This window comes from Corythoichthys intestinalis, chromosome 18, assembly GCF_030265065.1.
Source record: "Corythoichthys intestinalis isolate RoL2023-P3 chromosome 18, ASM3026506v1, whole genome shotgun sequence".
Classification (NCBI taxonomy): domain Eukaryota; kingdom Metazoa; phylum Chordata; class Actinopteri; order Syngnathiformes; family Syngnathidae; genus Corythoichthys; species Corythoichthys intestinalis.
In genome coordinates this window covers 33,743,748-33,756,988 of record NC_080412.1, presented here as the reverse complement: position 1 = coordinate 33,756,988, position 13,241 = coordinate 33,743,748, and the positions used below count along the sequence as shown (strand labels likewise).

Genomic DNA, 13,241 nt, shown 5'->3' with positions numbered 1-13,241 from the left:
CTTCAAGTGTGAAATTGTGTGGGTTTTGCTATTCTAAAAATGCTTCAGGTCATAACCAGGGAATACAAAAATCTAGTGATCAAAACTGTTCTTTCTTTTCATCACATGCACACTAATGTGTTGCGCAACAGCGAAAGACAACTCCATGACTCATTTCGGCAGGCAAATCAACATTTCCTGTTTACAAACCAGAGGGAAACACCATGATTAACAGAGTGAAGAGTGCCAAACAAAAAAGGCACGCTTGAATGACATAGGTCAGGAAAACCCTTCTAATCTCAAACGGTCTTTTGAAGCAATATGGACTGAAAAACAACTGAATATAATAGAACTTCATCAATCACTAACAGTTCTGATATGTCAAGATATAGATGTATAACATCCATGTCGCAAAAGTTCACGTACAAGCCAATACAAATGTCTAATTAGGGCTGCAGCTATCCATTATTATAGTAGTTGATTCATTAATGAACTAGTTAGTTTGAATAATCGATTAATTGGTGAAGGAACCTAAAAAATTAAAAATACCTGAGCTGAGCCTCAAACGGTATAAAAGAATAAATAAATGAGGATCTAAGAACAAACTATGAGCAATTGGCTAACTTACATAGCAAAAGTTCGCTCGCTCAAAAGCTATAAAATGCAAATTTATTTATTTTACAATGCTCTTAAAAAATGGTTCAAACACATATTTCCACATAAAACTGCTAAATATACCTATAAACTAAAGTACGAATGCATGAAAAAAAAACCATTAGCTCAAACAAAAATTATATTGGTCTTAACAGGGAGCAGCTGGATTCAGCCATGTGAAATTAGTTGTCATATTCACTTTTGCTACTAGAGGGCAGTGTATCCACCAAAATCAATAAAACTAAATGCAAAAACTTTCAAAACAAACCATTACGAAGCCACTTTAAACGAATACTCGAAGCCGAAATGTAATTCGAATCTTTTTTCTAATCGAATTAAACGAGTTAATCGATTAATCGTTACAGCACTAGTCCCAATACAGATATTTTTTTTCCCGATCTTCTTCCGATCCAATTTTTTAAAGATATGTTTGGTAATACTGACCCTATATTTTAGACCTTAAAAAAACTGCAAAATAAATCCGATACTTTAAAAATAGCCATATCGGTTGCCAATACCGATACTGAGTTTTGGATCGGGACAGTATTAAGAGTCAGTGTATACTAGAGCTGGGGAAAAATATCATCTGGCGATATATCGTGATCCTAGATGTCACGATCCGAGTATCGATACTTTAGATACTACTAATGGCACCAACGCAGCGCCGGCCACAAGCCAACAAACTGCAGATGTGCTCACTCCCTGTCCTGCTGCTTTTCTTGGTCCGTGAGCTCAAGATTTCTTGCTAAAGTTAACGATGAGTCACCGCCAAGCCACTAGAGGGGTGTGTCATTGTGTTTGTACGGTTTTGGGGGACTTTTGTGGACTTCGTGTAGTTTTCTTCCGGTTACACAACAATGCGAGCTGAGATGGAAAACTTGAATGTGGATCTTCAGCTCATCAACATTGAACAGCAAATGCTGATGATACAAATGTTTAAGCGCAGGCGACACAGAAGACTGTTGCGGACGTGGTCTGCCCGACTGTTGATGCCGCACAGAGATTGGCATTTTCCGAATTCTAGCATCGGGTAGAAGTTAGCAAGCTGCGTTGTCCAGCATTTTATCCGATTTCTTTGCCATGTCCTACAACCAGCCAGTGGGAAGCCATAGCAGATCACTGGCAGCTAAGGAACTTCCCACACTGCGTTGGACGCCTTGATGGTAAACAAGTTATCATAAAAGCACTGAGGCACTCTCAATCAGTGATGATGTATCAAATGTGGGAACTGTCTTTTGTTGAAAATTAAACATCAAAACAACTCTGTTGAACCAATTTATTTGGCTTTAGTCTCCATATACTTGAAGTGTAAAATGTAAAAAAAGTCAGACTCACATCACAGCAAACATATACAGTATATACACAATAAATGATAAAGTGCACCAACCAAAAATACAACATAAACCGAAAAAAATCTGGCAGTTTTTGACCGACTGGGTTACCGCTTCGTGTGGCCATTAGTTTCCGAACACACACATACTTGTCTCGGAGGTTCTTCCATTTTTTTTGCAAGCGCTGACCTCCAGCCCCTTATTTTCAGCAACCTCCTTCCATGAATTAATTGCCATTTGGTGATCTTTATAATGTCTTGATGAGATATTGTAGATGTTGTCGTACTTGCGGACCACTTCGATGATACTCTTGTCAGCTTGGTCCATTTTTGCGTGTAGCACAACTATGTTTGAAAGTGGCGGTGATTTCACGCTGAACCGGAAACAACAGTCTGAGCGGACCAATCAAAGTCCATTTGCGTCATGTCACCACGCGTTGACGTGTGCACATCAGGCTACGACGGAGGGTCGTAAATCGGGTCGGCCTTGACGGCGTAGGTCTGCCACAGAAGCATAACTTGGCCATAAGTCTGTGGACTGATTCAACGAAGCATTTAATGAGGACAAGTATTTTTTACATTATTCTTGTTTACAAATAATTCAGTGGGACAGGAACATGTTTAAAACTTTTTTTTTTTTTTTTTTTTTTTTAAAGTTTTTTTTCAGAATCGGATGGGAACTTGGTATAAAATGTGAAGTATTTTAAATAGTTTTTGTACCATTTTGCACAGCAACAGTTGCTGCAACAGTTAATGCACTTTTCTATGTAAAAAAAAATAATAATAATAAGGGTTGTTCCGATCAGGGGTCGCGTTAACCGAATATTTTCCGTCGTTGACCGGTTTTTTAAAACGGTGACGGAAAAAACTGAAGTCCATCCGTCATTTTGACAGGTTGCAATTCACACCCCAGACCACAGGATAGCGAGTGAGCATATTAATTAGCTATTGTCTCTCTTGATGCATGACGTCGTTGGCCTTACTCGGAAAAATGTCCGAACTAGCATTCAGGTGTAGCAAACACGGAAACGTTAGGAAGCTTTGGAGAGCATTGTCTAAGGCTAAGTTCATTCTACAGGTCTTAATGCACGAATCCAATTTTTTCGTGTTTTTCCGACTCGAGTCAGGCATTAACTTGAGGGTCTGAACGGGACAAGTCGCATAGAAGTGGACCATTTCAAATCCGATCTGGGCCACATTTTTCCAGACTGTCGCGGCGGTCTGTACCGTCCAGTGTCCCAAATCCGATTTCAGCTGTGCGTTATTAGCGCCTAGCTTGCAGTGAACACGGCTTTTGGGGAAGGGCCAGGCTTGACAACAGTCATAAAAAATAAAAATGGATTGAGGATAAGCATGAGAATGATCGGTTTTCTCTCTGCTCTATGTGAGCTATATTTCAACATTTCCTACACGGCCGACAGTCGGGAGAGGGGTCTGGCTGCAGCCCGTTTTGGAGAGTCGGGGCAAACTGCCTGTATGTGTGTGTGACATGGACGGACAGTGCGTGCATGCTATCGATCCATATAAACTGTGAATATAAGCCTAAACGGGGATTATTTATGTCTGTTATTTGTCTCCTCCTTTTGAAAAGCAAAATATGATATCCCTGGAATGACGGATGACTTGTCATTTGTTTTGATGCTTCTGCGCACCGGCGCGTGTCGGACTGCGAATTAGAGCGCATGCATAATACTTGAATGGTCTCAATGGACAAAAGCAATCTGAACGGGCACGCCAAAAAAAACGGATATGACAAAAAAATCGGATTTGTGCATTAAGACCGGTAGTATGAACGTAGCCTAATTGAATGAGCAGGGACAAAGAGCTTGGAGTCAGAAGTACGCGCGCTATACTCAAACCTGAACACACCCCGAGTCTTGGATGTCAAATCAACAGAGCAGAGAGTAGACACAACATGGCTGGTAGTTTCTTCAATTTATTCAGAGTTGAGTAAGTAACGCACCGCTTTTGACCAACACTGCTATTGAATATGTCATCATTATCATTTTAAAAATTTAAGTGACGGGTAAAAATAGATTATGACCGGATTTTTATGACGCTGTCAGTCAAAATGACAGACAATGAAAAAGTCTAGCGCAACCTCTGGTTCCGATCATGTTTTTTTGCTCCCGAGCCGATCCCGATCGTTTTAGGTTGAGTATCTGCCGATCCCGATATTTCCTGATCCGATTGCTTTTTTTTTTGCTCCCGATTCAATTCCAATCATTCCCGATAATTTTTCCCGATCATATACATTTTGGCAATGCATTAAGAAAAAAATGAATAAATCTCGGACGAATATATACATTCAACATACAGTATATAAGTACTGTATTTGTTTATTATGACAATAAATCCTCAAGATGGCATTTACATTATTAACATTCTTTCTGTGAGAGGGATCCACGGATAGAAAGACTTGTGACTTTGTATATTGTGACTAAATATTGCCATCTAGTGTATTTGTTGAGCTTTCAGTAAATGATACTGTAGCCATGCCTAAATGCATGATGGGAGGTGGAACCATGTCTGTGCGTAGTGCTACCAATTGATATATCTTCTCTGGTTGGGAAATAACATAAGGTGTTAAGAAAAAGATCAATTGCTACCTTGCTTCCCCACATTGCTTCCCATGATATTTCTAATCGTAGGAAGAGGGATTGTAAGGTTTTGGCCAATTAAAACAGTCTCCAAAGGCTCCCAAAATTCACTCTTCTCATTTTACGCTGCCTTTTATCTCTATATATATAGGTAAAACAGCGCCATTACAGATTGAGCGCGACAATGCGTGAGTGGGTCGTGCAACGCATGCATTAATTGCGTTAAATATTTTAACGTGATACATTTTTTTTTAAATTAACAACCGCCGTTATCGGGATAAATTCGATAACCCTACCTTAAGCCTAAACTAAAGACTCTGGATGAGTGTAACATATTAGGTCTGTAACGTTAAATACAATTAGAAAACGATTTAATTAAAAATATATATATATATATTAAAAAAAGCGATGGCCGATATTTTTTTGCCGATTCCGATACTTTGAAAATGAAGTGATCGGACACGATCGAATCTCTAATAATAATAATAATAAATATCAAATGGCATCTAGTTTAAACGGAGATACATGCCTCTGTGTTTTTACAAATTTTAAAAAGTAATAATATGCTGCCAAAGTTTAAGTATCGCACTACGTATCAGATCGCCATACAGATCGGGTCGTGACAAAAGTGGATTGTCCGAGCTTAAGTGTCTCCTGTATGTAAAATATATCAAATCTTTAATGATGGGATAACTTTACAATCATCACATCACGTCGTTTTGCAAAATTGCGACATGTGTTCCCATAACCCCAATTATTTCTTAGTCCAGAACTGCTTCACGTTTTCCGAGCTACATTATCTCTTGAGCAGACAATGTCACATGTTATAACTGAGCATGTCAGGGACTCTATAAAGGAAGTGAGTGGGCCATTGTGGGGTTAAGTGATGTTGTTTCACGTTCCGGCTTTTTGTGTGAACAAATTTGACTAGGCTCCACAATTAGTTAAATGTAAACATTGAATGTATGGCTTTCTGCGTAGTCAGTTGTTTGAAGGTTTTTCAAATCTTTCTGTGAAATATTGTAAAGACAAAGCACAGTATTTACTCAGTCCAATGTTTTCTTGCTCGCTATAGACATTACAAACTCCTCTTCTGATGCCGAAAAACCACAGTCTCTGAGAATGCTGAGAAGGTCACAAGCCATTTCAGGAAATGGGCGACTTCCGTTTTGCTGCCTTGAATCCAAGCTCAATGTTTGCTTGTGAAAAATGCCTGCATCAGAATGTATCTTGTGTATACATAACTTCTGTGTCATTATTACTACCTAGAAATTATTGTAAGGGCACATAAATATTTCTCATTGAAAATAGCTGAAATTCAATATCAAAGTTTTTTCCCCCCGTTTTCAAAAAGAAAAAAAAAAACGCTTGTAGTATGATAACAATAAAAGAGAATGTAACTAAAGAATCTGGTTTTATAATGTGTACCAATTCATTATTATACTTTACAACAAGCTAAGTGTTACCACAGCTTGTGTTATATTACACAACGAGTTATGTATGTGAACGGATGTATGTGGCTTTGCTAGGGACATGGGGAACGCTTCTGTGTAAACGTCTAGACTGATTTCAAGGTATCTTATACAGTATTGGTAGGTTTTATTGTAACGGTCCATAAATACAGTAGCTAAGCCACATCACAGTAACTCCCACGCATGCACTTAAATCGAAAAGCAGCATAACTAATGCTCACTCTTAATAACTTAAAAATAATTCACTAGTACAGCCTTGTATTACTGGGTCGCTGCCAAAAACATGATTTTGTAAGAGTCATTAGCTGCATGCAAACATGCAAAATTTAAATTGAAGCAACCAAACCAAGGTTTATTGTGTTCATTTTTACTTCTTTTACAATTTAAGTAACATCAAGAGACTCTTTGAGAGGGATAATCAACAAACTGGAGTGATGATCATGAAATCTAAATGGGATCAGTTTTCAAACCTGCTTCCGGACATCAAATATCAGCAGCAAAGCGGAAGGTGATGGTGTCCTTGCATCTCCTATCTAATAGCAATGGTCCATTCTTGAATGACTCAGCAATGATTCCTCTAAATTTAACAGAATTGTTGATTCTCGTATGTGTGTATTTGTGTTTGATATTCCCACCCTCTAACACAAGAAAGTCATTGTTCCCTGAAGCTAGGCCCTGATGACAGATTTTTCTTATCTTAGAAAAAACGAATACAAAAAGCCAACAGTATTTTTTGTAGTCAGTATTTTGTTGATTTGATGTGTTGGTTCACGCAGCAATGAAATCATCTTATTGATAAAAGTTGACATGATACAGAGATTGAAGTAATGTGTTTTGAATATTAGAGGAAGGTATTTTCAGCACCTAACACCTCAAGTGGACACAGGAACAGGTCGGATGTTTTAGTATTGACTAACTGGCTGACACGTTTATTTTCGATGCTACGCTATGCTATGTTTATATAACACTTATCCCCAATAGAGTCACAATTGGAGCTTATCAGTAGATTTCAAGTGGAAAATGGAGAGTAAGTTCACCCTAGAGTAGTCGCCACCATAGGCACACTTTAACAAATAGCCTTCGACATTCACAACTACCGTAATTTTCGGACTATAAGCCGCCACCTACCAAATTTGACACAAAAACGGCATTTGCTCATAGATAAGCTGCACTGGACTATAAGCTGCAGCTGTCCCCACAGTTTTATGGGATATTTACACCCAAAAATTTTAACCTGTAACACTTTTTTGACAGCAGCATCGTAAGACTGTCATAAGGCCAAATGAAACACCATCATTGCTCCAAGCTTCATTTGGCCATCACTGCTCCACCTGCTGTCAACACTGTTGTCGTCCAACATGCCTCTTAGCATGCACTGCAGCGCTACAGATGTAAATTACAATAAAAATTCATCTTCTGTGCTAATTACTTCTTCGGGTACTGTTCCAGTTGTTTCAATAATTGTTAGTGATGGTATTTCGTAACACTTAATTTAACAGTAGCACCATAAGACTCATAATTGTGACATGACACTGCCATTAGTATTAATAAATGCTATTAATTAGCATTAATAAATGCTATTAATGGCGTACTGCACGCAGGCTATTTTTAGACCGTGACATCGCATCGTAAAGCGGAAGTAAAGCCGAAGTGGGACATCATAAACCCGCCCTCGCATTGACACAACGTAAGTAGTGCTACTTTTCTCCGGTAATCTTTCAATAACGAACATGCCGATCACACATTGCTTTTTTGGAACTTGTAGAAACGACTCTAGACATTACGACACATGAAGGATGTTTTTTTTTCATACGTTTCCGGAAACCAAAAACTCTTGCGCGGACTTTAACACCAGCTCGGCGAATCCATTCACGTTTCACATGCAGTAAACATTATGATGGGTTGGCATGGTCTTTCAGAGGACAAAGAGGTAAGCCATTTTTATATTTTTAACTTATTTTTTTAGCGTAACGTTGTGCCGTACTGCTTCTGTCTGACAATGAATGACCTGAAAAGCATTACAACGGTATCTGACTGCCACTGTTACCGTTTCTGTTATATATATATAAAAAAAAACTTTTGTAAGGGGGAAGTGTAAATAAATTATAGGATTAAGATGTTTTATCAATGAAAAAATTAAAAGTATTCGTTGGCTGTCACTGAGTAGCATTTGCGATCGCTACACAAAGCTAACTAAATTACCCCCAAGAACAGTAAGAGACGTAGGACAACCAGAGGATATATAAGAAAGACAGGGCTGATGGTAAAGGATAGCTTGTTAAAACAGTAGAATGTCATTGTCAGTCGCGTCGATAAAAAAGCTAAAGCTATGCTTAGGTCGGCTCGTTTTTTTCGCCTTTTTCAGCCGTCGACACTAAAGCCATCTCTTTAACTGAACATTTTTATGTTCTTCCACATCTTTGCCAGTCAATTTGGCACCAGCCACATCATTTTCGGAGAGAATTGGTAGGTTTAGCTCTGTAAACATCTCCTTCGTACACAATTTCCATTCATTTCCTATTAGGGACAAACGGTGGCTTGTCCCTACTTAGCAACAGTAGCTAATGTCAAGAATATTAATGAGCGGAATTGACGTGTTGCTTGCGGTACGCCATTAGCATTAATAAATGCTATTAATACCATTAATAAATGCTAATGACAGATGTCATTTTGTGTCACCCGGCAAATGATCTCACTTTTGAATGGATGTAAAAGATCCAAGCTGGACATAAACAGAGTTTGTGAAATAATTTTCCAGGTGACACTTAATGACATCTGTCATAAGCATGCATCAATGCTTATGATAATTTCATGTCATAATTATGCCGATCTTATGGCAGTCTTATGACGCCGCTGTCAAATAAAGTGTTACATATCAACCCAAATAAATCAACAAATAAGCCGCACTGGACTACAAGCCGCAGCTGTCCCCACTGTTTTATGGGATATTTACAGCAAAAAATATTAAAAAGTAACACTTTATTTGACAGCAGCATCGTAAGACTGTCATAAGACCATATGAATCACCATGAAGATTTGCAGCCAATTGGTTCAAAGCTTCATGGTGGTTCATATGGTCTTCATTGCTTCAAGAATCTTCATTTGGCCATCACTGCTCCACCTGCTATCGTCCAACATGTCTCTTAGAATGCATTGCAGTGCTACAGATGTAAATAATAATCAAAATTCATGTTCAGTGCCAATTACTTCTTCAGTTACTGCTCCAGTTGTTTCAATAATTCTAATTTGACAGTGGCGCCATAAGACTATCATAGTTATGACATGACACTGTCATGAGCATTAATAAATGATTATGGCAGATGTCATTTTGTGTCACTCGGCAAATGATCTCACGTTTGAATAGATGCAAAAGATCCGAGCTGGACATAAATGTTAGTGACATAATTCTCCAGGTGACACTTAATGACATCTGTCATAAGCATACATTAATGAATGAAATGTTTAATGTCATCGTCATCGGCATCATTGACAGTTACAAAATGTGGAATAATTTGCCCAAAGAAAGACAGAATTATTGACAGTCACAAAATATGGAATAATTTGCCCGAAGAGACAGATGACAGACAAAGGCAGACGGGAAAAAGCATATGCTTATCAATACCTGTCCCCCTTCAGCCCGGGACGCACAGTCTAACATGGTAGAGTTGCATACATCACATTACATGAGTTCTTTTTTTTCCGTTTTTATTTTTTTTTTGTGTCCTTTTTTGACTTATATATCTTCCCAAAAGTCATTGATTGCCATGGCACTTGCAATATTGTCGATTAGAGTAGGTTCATTGGATAGATTGATTTTCAAGTTGGTGTAGGGTGCGATGGCCGGGCGTGTCATGGATTGCCTGGCACGGCCAGACTGTTCTCCCTGTATTTTTCAAACACTGAGAGAAAAGTCTGGGACCCAGCCCATTAACGGCCTCTCGAGCAGGTACAAAATCAATCGACAAATCAGATTCGTTTATTTGCGTGACGTGTTCTGAACGTCACTCTTGCGCGTCGAAAGTCGTCTCCACAACAACACAGATGGTGAACAGGAGAGTCGAGAATATGTTCCAATCCACGGTAAAATCAGTTTTAAATTACCAAAAACACGAGTCATTGACAACAGTCTGTCTCGCGCTAGCCATGTTGAATAAACTCCGCTCTCCTCGTATGTTTACTTCCGCGCGCAAGTCCCTCGTCCTGCCCTCGTCGTTTTACTAACGTCACGTCTGCCCGTCGCTGATTGGTCCACTCTGCTGTCTGTTTGCTGTGGCTTGCTCCGCCCTGGAAATTGTATCCGCTGAATGGTGGCCAGACTCAGTAGCTGGAACAGCGGTGAGTCTGGTGTACCAGGCAATGTCATGGAGGCCCAAATGCCATGCAATGCCAATGATAGTGTCATGTCATAATTATGGCGGTCTTATCGGAGTCTTATGACACCGCTGTCAAATAAGGTGTTACCTATTAACCCAAATAAATCAACAAATAAGCCGCACTGGACTATAAACCGCAGGATTCAAAATGAGAGGAAAAATAGCGGCTTGCAGTCCGAAATTTACGGTACATGGACTATGAATTTAGCGTTCAATTATTAACCGATTATGCATGCTTCTGGATTTAGGTGAGAAACCATGCAAACGTCATGCAGGAGTGGCTCGACAAGTGCAGTGTGCCATCATGCTACGAAATCATCCTATGTTAAACGTAGAAATATTTCATAAGTTAAAGCCTTATTGATTCGATTTTGTTTGTATCAAGCATCTGCGCAAATGTCCAAGAACAATCCACAGTTCTGCTCGGAGAAGATTTTTTCATTCATGTATGAGGTTTTATCATTACGTAACCTCCATATTTCATTCACTTGTTTCTTGGCAACCCATCCTGTCCTCTCAAAACTGAATGAGGTGTTTGAGCAGGAAAATCAAGACAGAGAATGACAAGTGCACCTTCTGAGTCACACAGCATCTTTCAGCTGGAGTCGAGCAACCAAAATAAACGTCACATTGAAAAAGGGCAGTATAGAGAATAGCTTATAATGCAGAGTATTTGTGTTCATGAGTGGTGGGGCAGCGTTGCGGTGTACTCACGCCCTGGTTTTAGGGAAGCCCATTGAAAGCAGCACGTCCAGAGTTGACCCATGTTTGACGGTGCCTGCCCGGGTCTGGCGCTGTCTTCGCGGTGTCACTTTGGCGTAAAGTTCCTCTTTAGCAGCCATCGTTCACTGCTCCGTCGGTAAGGACGGTCCTCTGACGTATTTCATTACATTTAATGAAAACAAAAACATGTATAATTTATACCCCCAAATAAAAGAAAGCGACAGTCTCATGAGGCTTAATTGCAGCCAACACTTTGGTTTTCAAACAGCATGTTTGATCGGACCATCACATGCGGGCCCAGCCCCGGCGAGTCACCTCGACTGCTTGGGACAGCCGTGGTCGCGAGCCAACGTCCCCGGCCGCGGAGGGGAACATGTCGGGCTCGCCTCTCGCATCCGGTCCGCCGCGGGAGAAAGAAATAAGATGCAACTAAAACGGTAGCCTCACTCCTTTCACCACCCGGTTGCGTTCCCTGGGATTTTGAGGATCTGATAAGAATCAGTGAGCCGTCAAGTCGGAGCCAGCGAGGCGTTAAATAGCGGATAGGACATCCGTGAGCTCGTGGAAATGACGGCTGGGATAAAGAACTACAGCGCCATTATTCAGATGAGTGTGAGGTGGCGTGATGCAGTCGATCTGGGGGCGGATGGTGGAAAGAGTGGTTCACACTTCCTGTCTAAGAAAACGGGGGCGTTAGTGCGCATGTGCGCTGAAGAACATGTTTTTCTTTTTTAAAATCCTCAGTTGCGAAGGTAAACGCAGGAATGATTTTACTTTAAATAGGTCAGATTTGTTATAGTAGTGACGTCACTCGGGTTGGTGACCTGGTCTCGAAGAAAACTCCAATAATTGTTGCAACTTATATTTTTTTTAACCCCCAGAAATGACTGAGGGGAATTATCAAGAATTTTCCACCAGTTGATGCCTCCCACAAATAAATATATATTTTTAAACACAAACATGGATGAACCGATTAGTTGGCACTAAACTGGAAATGGGTGTGTCTCCTGTGCCGTAATTTTCGGACTATAAGGCGCACCTGACTATAAGCCACCACCAGCCAAATTTGACACGTATACGGCATTTGTTCATAGGTAAACTGCACTGGACAATGAACCACAGCTCTCCTCACTGAATTATGGGATATTTACACCAAAAGATATCAACTGGTAAACCGTCATGAGCATTAGGTGTCATTTACTGTAGTGTCATCCGGCAAATTATCTCACTTTTGAATGGGTGTGAAGGATCTGAGCTAGACATATATGGATTTAGTGCTGGATGACACTTCATGACATCTGTCATAAGCATTTATTAATGCCCATGACAGTGTCATGTCATAATTATGACTCATAATTAGAGATGTCCCGATCGATCGGGATCACGTCATTTTCAAAGTATCGGAATTATATATATATATATATATATATTTTTTTTTTAATCGTTTTCTAATTGTATTTAACGTTACAAAATGTCTTACACTCATCCAGAGTAATTTTGGCTTAAAATGGGACTGTCAAATTTATCGCGTCAACGGCGGTAATAACATTAAAATATTTAATGCCATTAACGCATGCGCTGCACTACCCACTCACGTGTTTAATCTATAATAGCGCCGTATTACGTGTACATAGAACTAAAAGGCAACGTAAAATGAGTAGAGAGAATTTTGGCAGCCTTTGAAGCCTTTTTTTAATTGGCTAAAGCCTTACAATCCCTCTCTCAACGGTCAGAAATATTGTGGGAAGCAATTAGGGGAAGAAACGTAGTGGTTGATCTTTTTCTTAACACCCTATTTTATTTCCCAACGCTGAGAAGATATATCAATTGGTACCATTACGCACAATCATGGTTGCACTTCCCATCATGCATTTGGGCAGAAGTTAAATGGCTGAATTATCATTTACTGAACGCTCATAAAAATCCACTAGATGGCAATATTTAGTCACAATATACAAAGTCACATTTGCCCTTTAAGAATTACAAGTCTTTCTATCTGTGGATCCCTCTCACAGAAAGAATGTTAATAATGTAAATGCCATCTTGAGGATTTATTGTCATAATAAACAAATACAGTACTTATGTACTGTATGTTGAATGTATATATTCG

The 13,241-nt window shown here is 39.6% G+C and overlaps 1 protein-coding gene across 1 annotated transcript in view; it reads right to left on the bottom strand.

The window, feature by feature from the left end:
* Positions 1-12,596, bottom strand: part of LOC130906398 (ubiquitin-associated and SH3 domain-containing protein B-like) — a 28,380-nt gene extending 15,784 nt beyond the window's left edge. Inside the window, exon 1 of the mRNA XM_057820715.1 lies at positions 11,123-12,596. Within this exon, the coding sequence (XP_057676698.1) occupies positions 11,123-11,250 (128 nt within the window). The 5' untranslated portion in view covers positions 11,251-12,596. The remainder of the gene's footprint in view (positions 1-11,122) is intronic.
* Positions 12,597-13,241: the final 645 nt, after the last annotated feature.